Source organism: Falco cherrug, chromosome 2 (assembly GCF_023634085.1).
Source record: "Falco cherrug isolate bFalChe1 chromosome 2, bFalChe1.pri, whole genome shotgun sequence".
NCBI lineage: Eukaryota > Metazoa > Chordata > Aves > Falconiformes > Falconidae > Falco > Falco cherrug.
The window spans coordinates 72601719-72614662 of NC_073698.1; the positions used below are offsets into that span (position 1 = coordinate 72601719).

The window sequence follows — 12944 nt, forward strand, 5'->3', positions numbered from 1 at the left end:
ACATGCATATATTCATGTAGTATTTCCAGTAAAATCATTAAGCTTCACATGCATTCAAGTTCAAGTCAAATCTTCGTGTTTATTAAGTTTCTCAGTACGCTGAACTGCACTTCAAATACAAGAAAATACTCTAGTAAGCTATTACTAAAAAGTACATAGTTCAAATGCAAAAGAAACAAAACCTGACCTGTGGGTAAGCTGTGCCCATACCAGACAGCACAGCTGAAAGAACATCTCTTCCCTTGTCACCTGCTCTGTTGGACACAGCAAGCTTTAGCAGGTCAACCATGACTCGCGTGTCATCTGGTACTAAGAGACTAGTAAACTCATCCAAGTACTGCGGTTCTGGGCCAGATACTTTACTTTGACTTTCTACATCCTACGAAACAAATTGCAGAAATATTTAGACAGTGAAGATGAAAGAAATATTTCACTGAATCTGAACAAGTTAACTTGTCTGAAGAAGTTCAAAGGTAGTTTAAAACACACTTTATAAACCTGGGATTATATGGCCCCAAATTATTGTTAAACCCATTCCTCAAATGAAAAAGCATTCCTAAAACTAACCTACTTTAGCATCAAGACACATACACAAAACCCAAAAAAACTCCACAGAACACCATCCTAAAAAATACAAAACAAAACAAGAACACCCACACAACAGCACTGTCTTCGAAATGATTTTAAAAAACGCACTAATTTATGGCATAACTTTAAAAGCACAAAAAAAAAAAAAACTGCTTGATAAAAGCATGGTAAGGAGTTAAGTTTTAAGGAAGGTATTAATAACATTACTTCTTTGGTTTTTGTCATGGTTTCTGCAATGATACTGGCAGCTCCAGGATCATCTGTGACTGGAATGAAAGGACGAGAAGATGCAGCAGCAGCTGAGGGAGTTACAGCAGATGGTGTCACAGCATCTTCTGAGGAAACAACCTAGCCAAAACAAACCATTAACAAAAGCTGCAACAAAATACTGTAAAACCTTGTAAGAGTCTAACTATTTATTAGAAGGGCTTACGTTGAAAGATAGCAACAATTTAAAACCAGCCATAAATTCAGAACCAAGATAGGCTCCCTGTATTTTTAGCTTCTATTTTATGTTCCTAGCTCAGCAAATCAGCCAACACCCTCCTCAATACCAGCTGCTAGAAAAGCATACAATAAAACATGAGTGCCTGCAGAAAAGTCTACAACGTAGAAGACAAGCCCTAATAATACATGTCAAATTAACCATTTGTTAAAGGAAACGATCTCTTCATAGCAAGCCTTTTTTCCTGCTTCTGTGAGCAGTTGGGAATCAGAGCAGAATTCTATTCAGGCCCTCCTGTCTACATTAGTTGATACAAGTTTACAATTAAATTTCATTAAATAATGGTTAAATATAAGTTTAGTCTTGACTTTTTTTTGTTTTTAAAGATTGCGCCTGTGAAATGAATTTAATATCTGATCAAATGGTTAATATGTTCATGCTAACTCTAAAATACTACTAGAAATCATCACAATTGCATTTAAATGACAGTGCGTTCTGAGAGTTCAAAACTGATTCCACACCGAAATTTTAGTTTTTCCAAATCTGACACATGCAGACTACCCACTCCTGAAATTAAAGCATGAAAGAACTGTTTAAGCTCTGTTACTATCAAACTAAACAAGACAATATTTTTCGGCTTTACTGTTAAACACTGATGGAGAAATTAATCTGACACTTTACCTCTCCTCTCCTGTCCTGCCATGGGTTTGGGCTCAGCCTCTCTTCTATATCTCCTCCAAGCGTGCATTCATCTCCATTTGCAGGGCTTCCTGTAGCAGTAGCATCTGAGGGGGGGGCTGGTGATGACGAGGGACATTCTACTGGTGCAATCATACTTGCAGGCATCAATGCTCCAACAACTGCATCCCTGAAATCATTTAGGGCAGATAAATATAAAACTAATTATACTCTCTTGTTGAACTCAGAAGAAGTGGCATTAGCTTGTCTTAATAAAATAAGGAAAGGTTTCCAAGGTCAGGAATTTAGAGACTAGTTAACTCCATTCTCCTTTGGGCCCGATGCTTAAATACTGTGTTTTAAGGCCACTATTTTACCTAAGTTCCTCTTCATAAGTTTTAGCACAAATACTTTGTTCCCTACCAACAACATGGAGGGCACCTTAATGTTTCACTGTTGTTTCAACCTTGGCCCCACTGCTTCCCTCCATATCGTCTATCATGATTTACTTACACTCCTTTTACATGATTTACTTGAGCATTGCTAAATAAACATTTTTTTCCCCCCAGGCACTGGGGAGCTTCTGTAAAGAGAACACAACAGCATAAAGCTAACATCAACATGAAAAGAAAGTTTAAATGAAGTTTGGACCTATCCTGAGGAGTCCAGATTTGTTAAACAATTTATACTGACTCAGAGAGACCCTAACAGATGGTAAATTATATCATCTTTTGGTCTGCAAAGGACAGAAATGTTTGCATGCCTACCTGGCATACATGATTTGTAAAGCCATCAGTATGTGAGATAATGCCTGCTGTTTGGCAACATTCCCATCAAGTGACAGGAGAATCTTAGCAAGGGAAGGGCGATTCGGCTTGGAACTGTTTGCCCCACTAATTTTGTTACTGGCAGCAGAAGAATCTGCATCTGAAGGAACACCTGGAGTGAGGGGAAAAAAAAAAAAAAAAAAGACAGCATACCTTTTTTTAATGGTATAATACATAACAACAAAATAGATAAATCAGTTCCAGTTAAGTCAGAAAGATGATTGTAAAACTAATTCTACAGTAGATTCTTAAAATGCAGTGCCTACAGTTACAACATTGAAGTCAATACTAAGGCTTTGCAATAAGGGCTTTCATGAAACAGTGTACTACCTTCTTATTTACTCATGAAGATTAAGGTAATACAGTATAAATATTTTGGTGATCAGCATCTAAAACAAGTTTTACTTACACAGAAATTTCTCAAATAGCAAGAATATTTATTAGATACCCTTAAAAATATCAATCAAATCCTATATATATATAATCCTTGCTCTTTTTTAAATGCATTGCCTTGTTCACAATTAGCAAAATGTTTGGGGCTGTTTTGCCTCCTTAATTCTTAAGTCGCTTACCTGAGAAACAAAAGGTAACATAACATCAAGAATTAGAGAAAGAGATAACATTTAAGACTACCAATATTACAGCAGCATCCATCTACCATTACCTCCATAAAGCTCTGGGACATTTGATAAAAGCATATTGCATTTTAATTTCCTGAAGAACAACAGAAGGTCAAATTAATGCTACTTCTGAACAAGACCTTTACAACTTTCACTTTCAGGAAGAGATTTTGTTGATTTTTTTTTGGAGGAGTGTATATTTTTTTGTTGTTTTGTGGCGTTTTTCTAAAAGACAGTTCTGTTTTTGCACTCTATCACCTATTAAACCACACACAGAGCGAACTCTCCAATGGCATAAAAAAAAACAACACCCACAACCAACCAACATAAGGCAATAAATACCAACCAAGATAAGAAGCACCCAAAGGGTCCCTCGCTGTCTGGAAAAGGACTGGTTCATGAACAGATGGTGTAGCTACATCCACTGTTGTCCATGCTACACTGTGGGAAGACCCACAAGCAACCCGAGTGATTTTCTGGCCTTCCAAGCCCTGGACAAGAGTGGGCTTTCTATTGACTGTAGTAGTTCCATTGCCTTGCTGCCCATGGTCATTGTCACCCCAAGCATAAACCTGCCAGTAAACATTTCCACATATTACTTTGCTTCATTGGTTGCCGCATTTAATATTTTTCTTAAAAATTCCTACAAAGGAATCTTAGTGATTTGTATTATTAAAATCTGACACTGTAGAGAACCTATTGCCATGACTTCCCCCCCCCCTCCATTAAATAATGCAGGTATTATCATACACTTGAAAAAAAATTTAAAAAAAAAAGAAAAAATTATAGCAGCATTTTATCAGATGATTCATAAATCATCACCAATTCATAAATCATCAGTTGATTCATAAATTATTCAATGTTCACAGTGAACAGTAAGTTAGAAGAATTAGTTGCATAGTAATTACATTGGGGATCTGAATAAATACTATGATGATAATGCTGGATCACTGCAGAAAAACCTGTCCAGAATACTGTGACTGCTTCTGTATTTCGACAGTGGGAAGCAGGGAACTGATCATGAGATAACACATAAGCTAGGAAAACATTACAAAAGCTACTACAACAACAAAAACATTTAAACTCCAACAGTAATACAAAAGCTAATATATTTTAAATTACAATCATGGTTATATTTTACTCAAGACTTTAAAAAGGAAATAAATATCATTAGAAACTTTTATTCCATTTAATCAGCACTGACGCTATTACACTCTTCCTCCTCAACAATTTAGGTTTAACCCTTTCTGGATGAAGGAAAAAAGGGAAAAGAAGGACGATGCACAACGTACCTGTCCAGTGTCAGTAACTGCTAGACAATGGAGTGCGCCTACAGCCACATGCACAATCTTTTTACCTCTCAGTCCTTCCACAACTTGTGGCTTTCGAACATGCACATCTGTGCCATGGCCTAGCCTAAAGTAGTCACCCTTACCCCTGCAACAGATAGTAAGTGTAAAATTCAAAACAATTCCACTGTTTACACATTCCTCTGTCAACGCAGCTTCCCAAACCAAAATACTTATAATACTTACAAAATCAATGTGTTTTCATAGACTTGGGACAGATTTATATTACAGAGGATAAATCTAACAATAACAGACTCTCTAAATCTACTCTCATGAAAAAAAAACAAACCCAGGAACTAACATGTTTTCAGAATTGAGTTTTTTCCACACTGTTGCAAGCCTCAATATAGGTTCTAAAGCCTCCATAATTTAAATTCTCTAAAGCTGTTACACAAACTGCACTAAAAAGACACCACAGGCAAAAGTGATGTACAGAGAAAAAAAAACTTGACATTTCTTCTACTGTGTTTTTAGTAGCCATTCAATCAGTTCTGCTCTTCACCACCACCAATTTTTCTCAAAAAAGGTTATGTTACACTGGAGACTAGTATGATGCCTACAAAAAGTTGTAACACATACATTGTGACTTCTCCCTCAAACCAGCACAAATTCAAGAAGTCTCAAAGCAACTCAGCCACCCTTAAGTGCAGGCATGCACAGCTGAAACAGAGGCAAAAAAACTCCTTGTAGACCTGTAGCATCATGAAGTAGCTGTAGGTTTTATGACTACACATAACACTGTTAAGACAAGCTGGGGGAAGGAAGGAATGAACGAACAAAAATTTTGCAAAACGTTCTTAAAGACTGCCAATTCCCTTTCCTCTTACTCCTTTTGTCACTCAAAAAAAAAAAATTTAAGAGGGGGAAAGCGACAGGGAAAAATACAGTTTCCAGTGGCCACTCAGAAATGACACCTCTGCTAAAAGTTTTTCTCCCTTTCAAAAGAAGTTACTTATTGAAAGAGAAGCTTTGTGGATTTCTCTTCATATCATTCATCAACTGCTCAAAAACAATGACAAAAATTACTATTTTAAGTCTTCTTAGTTCTGATATACGTCGAACAGGTCAGTCTTATTACACAAGGATGGGGTAAGACCTTGATCTGGTTAGAGCTGTGATTTTGACCTGCCATACAGTAAGCTCTCAAATTTTACAGAATTATTTATAAACTCAAAAAACCAAGTTTTTGTTGTCTTGTTTCTGTGTTGTTTTGAACACACAGAAGACAAGTAAGAAGGGTTTCTAAATAACTTTGTGATCACTTCATACCAGTTCTTGCTTCAAGGGATCATTACTGACAACTCAGTGGCCTTCTGAGCAGCAACGAGCTCTGTAGAGACCCTGTGTTCCCAAGGAAGTTCATCCCATCTCCTCTGAACTTTAGCTTACTTCCTTACTCTACTACAGCCTTACCCTCTCAGTCTCTGCTTTAGCTGTAGGCTACATATGGCAAACAATAATTCCCAGGTTCTGTTTTTCCCACTCCACTCCAAAGTCTTGAATTACAGGGTTTTTTACAGTCCTTTACAGGCTCCATTGCTCCCAAGAGAGGGAATGCTCTTCCCCTTCCTCCACTCATTAAGACCCAGGCATCCTAACAGAGTACAATATACAACTCAGCATACTATAAGAAAGTGTTAAGTGTAATTGAACAGATCACAGCTTATCTCAAAGAGCTGCCAATTTTAAAGACAAAGCACACAGATAAGGCACAGGTGGAGTTAAGACAGTCAAATAGCAATAAATGCACGATATACTTCACAATAATTGCTTTGTTAATACTTTCTGGCAAACGTTAACATACCATGTCCATACCACTCCTGACTTGGTCAGTGCCAATGAGAACTGTGCACCACATTCAATCTGACAAACACCTTGGCCGTTCAGTCTTTCAATGTTCTGAGGAATGTTGCATCCTTCACTTCCTCCTCGGCCCAGTTTTCCAAAATCACCATCGCCCCAAGAAAACACCAAACCTAACAAACACAAAACTGCAGGTCAAACAATGATCACAGCATTGCCATGTGCTATAACAGTTCTGGAACAAGATATTCCTACCTTCATCTGTCAAAGCAAGAGTCTGAGCATCTCTGCTTCCACAAGCAACCTGAATGACTCTGTGGCCAAGGAGCACTTTAACCTGCAAAATAGAAAAACTAAGCAAGACATTTTAAAACATAATTTCTTTGAAACTTTACAGCGATTTTTCAAGATCTTATGACTGATCTTGTTCACTGTGCCCAGCCTAAGCATGCCATTTAGCAAAGGGTTATCAAGTCTTGCTCACTTATGGTCCAACATCACTCAACAACAGTAGCAGCTTTCACCTATGTATCAAAGTAGATGCAGGACATGAATGTTCTAAACAGCACCAGCCATTTCATATCACTTCCCAAGAAAAAGAGTGGATCTTTCTGGCCTTCCTGAAATAGCTTGCCCATTATTAGAGGTATGTATACCAAAACCTAATTTAGATCACTCCAAAATGATGCCTTCGTACTGCTTTCATGGGTTTTCACTGTACTTCACCTTTTATTGTTATCATTTATTAAACAAACACATTCACATTTCATCAGAGACAAGAAACATTTTACCATCTTAGGCTTCAGCTGTGTGGTATTATCTCCATGTCCTAGCCTTCCATATTCTCCAAGACCCCATGTATACAGTTCACCACTTGAGGTAATGGCAGCACTGTGAGAACTGCCACAAGCGATATCACGGATGCGTTTGGTTTTCAACGCTTCTATCAGTCTGGGTTTATCACAGTTCCTACAGAAAATGAGTAAAGAAATCATTGCATTCGTTATGAAAAAGTCATACAACATACTCCAACTTTCATAATCCAAAAACATTTTGTGCAATAACTAACATTAACCTAAAGATAAAGTAATATGCAACATCATGACTCCAAGATGTACTCTTCAGGTAGCACCATTAAATCTAAAGTTTACACTATTTTAATGTACTTCAAAGTTTATTTAATGAAATATTTTATGTATATGCTACAAAACTTAGGTGACAAAGCCAAAATACCAAAGTGATGAATCAATCAAAGAGTGTGTAATACAAAGTGAAAACTGATATCCTGTCACTGCCCAAAGTTAAGCCATTTGTTATCTGTGGACACAGAGTCAGATAGCAAGATTAAGAGATGACACTCCCATCCTAACTTCACTCTTCGTGAGAGAGAAATTAGAACTGGGATTTACTGTTAGGCTTCTATGAGAGTACCAGAAACTTTTCATATGGTTACAATATTCTTTAAATTCAGGGAAGAGTTTCAACTCAAGGTTTTCTAACACTGTGTATCAGAGCCACTATTTTTGTAAAATTATGCATGGCCTCTAGAAAATTTGCTCTCATGACATGCCCAAGAGTTGGTTCCAAGTCTTACTTCCAATAAAATTACAGAAGACATAAGGCAGTTGAACAATAAACAACAATACTGCTCTTCCATTTTCATTGATATTGACACACATACCCCTACGAACACTCATTTGTTGTCACATATTAACCATCTGAGTTGGCCGCTGTAATATTTTTATGTATTCTGAGAAGGTGTTCAAAATATATCAGAATAGCAAACAAACATTTCCCCATGGGGTATATTTATCTCCCCCTTCCCTGCCCACCCCTCCTTTCAAAACATTGCTCTGTGTGCATACAATAAAAAATCCAAATTTTCCTCAAAGCTGTTCTGTGGAAGACTAAACTATATATTACTGAAAGGGGTAAGAAATTTATGTGAAATTTATTATGAAAGACTTCATCCACAGAGTATGTTTCCAATTATTGCATTAATTGAATAGCTCCTTTTTAAATGACTGAAGATTACTACAAGTGCTGCACCTTAAGTTGATGTGCACTGCTGAAAAAAATCCCTTCACAAACACAATTCTTCTGCCCCCAGTTCTATTAAAAATCCTGCCAGTCAATAGTGGTGGTCAGCTGTGTTAGAACATGCAACACAAATGTTCTCTTACTGAAATACAGACACATTTGGTATCCTTACATTCGACTGAAGTGACCAAGTTTTCCATCATCTCCCTCACCCCACGAAAATACCTTTCCATCAACAGTTAATGCCATAGCATGCCGGCCACCTAAAAGTGTAAACAGAAGTTTAAATTTTCAAGCTTTCAAGCAGGCAGCAGGTCTTGCAGAAATCTCAGAGAAATATTTGGCACTGCTGTACTTCTACAATGTAACTCTATAAGCCTTTCAACCCAATATACATTACTTATTTTCTTCAGAGTTTTTATGTGATTTGACTTAAACCACAAAACTTTTGTGAGACTAGGCTTCCTGGCACATTAAAACAAAAAGAATGAACGTGCAATTTGCTGTTTTCAGTGCTGCAAGGGAAAAAAAAAAAGAAAAGCTACCATTTCGCAATATTAAATAATGGAAACACTTTGGATCAGACTGAAAAACTATTCAAAAGCTAGCAAATTTAACTTCCAGCAAGTAAGAAACCACGTATGGTCTACATTCATAGATTTTAATAACAGACCTATTAATCTGACATTGTATCCAACAGACAGAATTTAATAACCTGTATTTATTTTTAAAATATCAGATATGCTGAGTTGTCATAGCATCCAGAAAAATTGCAAAGCAAGTATTTTCAGGCTTAATGTGTTATATTTATATATATAAAGAACAGCAATAACTGATACCTGAGTGAACAGCCACCTTCTTCACCACATAGTTACTGAGAGCTGTAATCTGGCGGGGAATAGGCACAGTTCCACTAGATATTCCTAAACCCAGCCTTCCATTTGTGGCTTCTCCACAGGCATATACTTTACCCTCTACAGTCACTAAAATGAAGGAAGAAAAAAGTTTGAAATGCCATTAATGTTTCACAGTTGGAAGTCTATTTCTGCTCTTAAATAATTGTATTTATTTTAAACTTATATTACCTGCAAAAAGGCTTTTGGATCCTCCAGCTACTTGTACAACATTCAAGGCCGACAGGGTTTCAGAAAAGGAAGGGACTTTTATCTAGAGCAGACAGGAAATAAAAACCATGACAACACACTTTAAAGTTTTACACTTTAAAAAGAAGAGCTATTCCTAAGTGATAAACCAGTCACTCTAATATGTACTTTTCTTTTTGTTTTTAAACCACATGAATTTTGTTTTTAAATACATGAAACTCCCAATATTATTCAGACACTTCACACATACCAGTTTATATATATACACCAGACAAAAGACAGAAACTAAGAAACAGCATTTAATACTGAAACCATGATAAATACAAAATCTAAGAAAAAATGAAATGTGACATAAACAGGGACTTCCCTTTCAGTAGTTTTTTTAAAAAAACTGAAGAAAAGAGTAACTTTTTGTTTCTTGAAAGGCACTCTACTGATAAAATGTGTACTATTGTATTTACCACATAGATTAAAGAAATGCTCTCTTAACATACTTTTCAGATTAATGGTAACTTAAATTGATTAAACAATCACCACATATCTCCCATCTTGCATTATATTAAAAATTATGTACAAATGGCTTCATACAGGGCTGAAATTCCTCTCAAATTACACTGAATTGTAAGCAAATACACAAATCAAAAGATCAGAATTCAACTTTTTTTTTTTCTGATGACTGCACCAGCTCCGTGAACACAGAATACATAAAAAAGTTCACCAGTATCTTCATTTTATACACACAAACTCAAAAGGAACAGAATATGTATAGAGTGCTACATATTTTTAGAACAATTAGTTCACCATCTAAACAAATTAAGTGGCTGCTAAAAATTAAACTGGATCTCAGAGTAACAACCAAAATGCAAATTTTCTCCAATTTTCTATCCAGCAGATGTCTTCTACATGTCTTAACAGTAACAAGCCATTAAACCTACTCTTCTTAGCTTTTGATAATAAAACTGTAATATTCAGATTAAATTTGAATTTTGAGTTGTGTGAGATTTCTACTTTTTATTTTTAGCTGTTTCTGTTTTGTACTGAAGTATGAAAGCAAGAAACATACCTTGGAACCTTTAAGCCCTCCCAACTGGTCTTTGTCATTCAGCCCCCAAACAAAAACTTTGGTTCTTATTGTAGCTGCTGATTCGAGCCCAGCTGCCTTCTTTCTAACAAGGCTGAACATATTGAGAGAAAAAAAGCAAGGTCAGTTTAGCAACCTGCATGCTATAGCACAAACACCTTTTTACTGGATTTACTGATTCTACAGTACTCAAACTACACCACTACAGTTAATTGGTGGCTGTAACAACTAAAAACCAGGAAAAAAAAAATCCCAGAATGTTTTGCTGAGCAATGATAAATATATACATCCCCATACCACACAAATACATCAAGTTTTCAGCTAGGTTTTCAACTCCAAGCATACCGCAGAAACCGGAGTTGCACAAAATGCTACTGACTTACCAGTGTGATAATCTTAAACAAGTTACTTATCAACAAATTACCTACTTACAATTCTAACAAAGATACCGATTTCTCTTCACTACCTAATTAAGTAGTAATTCTTACAACAATCTCCTGAATTAGAAGAATATATAGACACCAGGGTTCTTCATTTCCCCCTTGCCGCTGCAGTGACCTACCTCCCAGTGTTAGCTTTATCATCATCCTCTTCCTCATTATCAGAAGCAAGGAAAGGGACTGCAGCCAAATCTTCATCCTCTGCACGTATACGCCCCAGTATGCTGAGGCCATGTATTTTGCAATCAATTCCAGAGCTCCTGCACTGCTTGATTGCAATCTCAATATACCTGTGGTACTAAGACAAAAAAAAAAAATTGCCATATTTTCTGTCCTATATAACTTTATAGAACAGGAAAAAAACTAGAACTTTTGCTTGACTTTGTCACCTTAACAAAATGAATCTGTAACTTTAAATGTTTGGCTTTTCAGCCCTACGTAATTCATACTTCAAAAACATATAGCCTCATTAATCTGAGAATGATTTCACTTACCATCTTCTAAAAATTCATCATGCATTCCTCCTTGCTGTTACTAAAAAATATCAGAACAAGTATCCAAAATAAGCTTTATCACCCACCAAAATTATCCTGAAATTTAAGTTTATTGAGATGTCTTCTTGGTTCATAGGTATATTGATTTACATAAAAAACCCTAAAGTATATTTACTACTAAGGCTATTACAGAGTTACACCGTGATTATGGTAAAACTTACAAGGATAATCAACTTTACTGAACTGCTAGAAACAGTGCTAATTTAGAGGAAAAGTGAAATACCATGTTATAATCACCACAACATGCTTCTCATTCATCTCTTGCAGAAAACTATTTTTCTGTTGCATACCAGAGTAATTCTCACACAGATTTCACTTACTTCTGTACAATCACTGAGAAGAGGCACTGTGGTGTCTGTAGGATTTATATTGATTGTCTTTAGCTCTATAAGGTTATTTAAGGAATTCCCCCCTAGAAAACAAAACATGGAAAGAAAAACATTTTAAGATATGGTATTTGTTTCATAAACAGGCATGATGCATGTTAAAATTGATGACTACGTTAATTGAAACCAGACAAATACCTACTGTGGTGTGTACAAAAAAAATAAAATAAAAAATTAAGACTTCCCAGAGAACATACACATACCTGAAACTACAACTAAAGAGGGCATGTAACTGCTGTCTGCAGGGTCCACTATCATCTTTAGTCTGTGAACGAGAACATCTGGAAAAATCTCCAAGCGAATCCAGTGCTAGGGAAAAGACACAGTTTCATTTTCAGATAATACTGTTAGGATCACTGTATGGTTAACAAGAATAAATGTGTGCTGTTTTTGAAGAGAGCATGGAAAACATTTCTGAATGGTACTCAATAGCTGTAATGCATGGGAACTGGCCAAAAGAAAACAACTTTGTGAACTTCTCACCTGTCCAGCCTCCAAATACAAGAAAAACAGTTGCAGCAAATGATTTATTTCACCCAAGAGCAACACCACTGAGAAGACTGAGAAAGCACAATACCATCAGAGGTCAAGCAATGGGATATAATGTAAAACTTTTGTGACAGTCTGTAGACAAACTGATGAAAAGGTACTTGGGAATATTCTCAGCATAACCATCAACAGAGCATCTAAACACGCTGGACAGAAGCCTAGCTGCAAATCCTGGTCCCAAAGCAATGCTGTGGGCCAATAAAACCAGTAAGCCATAAACTAAGGAACAATGTTTTTTATAAATGACCTGGACACATGAGTTATTGTACATTAAGCAAGGTTGCCAGTGATAGTAAACTAGGAGCAGCTGTGCACACCCTGAAGAGTAGAGAGGCCTTACAGAGAGATCTGGATAGACTAGAGAGCTGGGCAATCACCACATGAAATTTAGCAAGAGCAAGTGCCAGACTCTCCACCTGGGACAAGGTAATCTTCCTTATACATATAAACTGGGGGACAAGAGGCTGGAGAGCAGGCCCAT

At 36.5% G+C, this 12944-nt stretch overlaps 1 protein-coding gene across 3 annotated transcripts in view; it reads right to left on the minus strand.

The window, feature by feature from the left end:
* Positions 1-12944, minus strand: part of HERC2 (HECT and RLD domain containing E3 ubiquitin protein ligase 2) — a 113443-nt gene that overhangs the window by 30709 nt on the left and 69790 nt on the right. For all 3 annotated transcript variants that reach the window (XM_055701450.1, XM_055701451.1, XM_055701449.1), the window contains exons 54-69: positions 12118-12223; positions 11849-11940; positions 11097-11272; positions 10517-10628; positions 9436-9517; positions 9190-9333; positions 8523-8613; positions 7102-7279; positions 6566-6647; positions 6312-6483; positions 4451-4595; positions 3505-3730; positions 2479-2650; positions 1715-1901; positions 796-936; positions 188-379 (exon numbers count right to left, since the gene is read on the minus strand). In XM_055701450.1, coding sequence (XP_055557425.1) covers positions 188-379; positions 796-936; positions 1715-1901; positions 2479-2650; positions 3505-3730; positions 4451-4595; positions 6312-6483; positions 6566-6647; positions 7102-7279; positions 8523-8613; positions 9190-9333; positions 9436-9517; positions 10517-10628; positions 11097-11272; positions 11849-11940; positions 12118-12223 — 2298 coding nt within the window. The remainder of the gene's footprint in view (positions 1-187; positions 380-795; positions 937-1714; positions 1902-2478; positions 2651-3504; positions 3731-4450; positions 4596-6311; positions 6484-6565; positions 6648-7101; positions 7280-8522; positions 8614-9189; positions 9334-9435; positions 9518-10516; positions 10629-11096; positions 11273-11848; positions 11941-12117; positions 12224-12944) is intronic.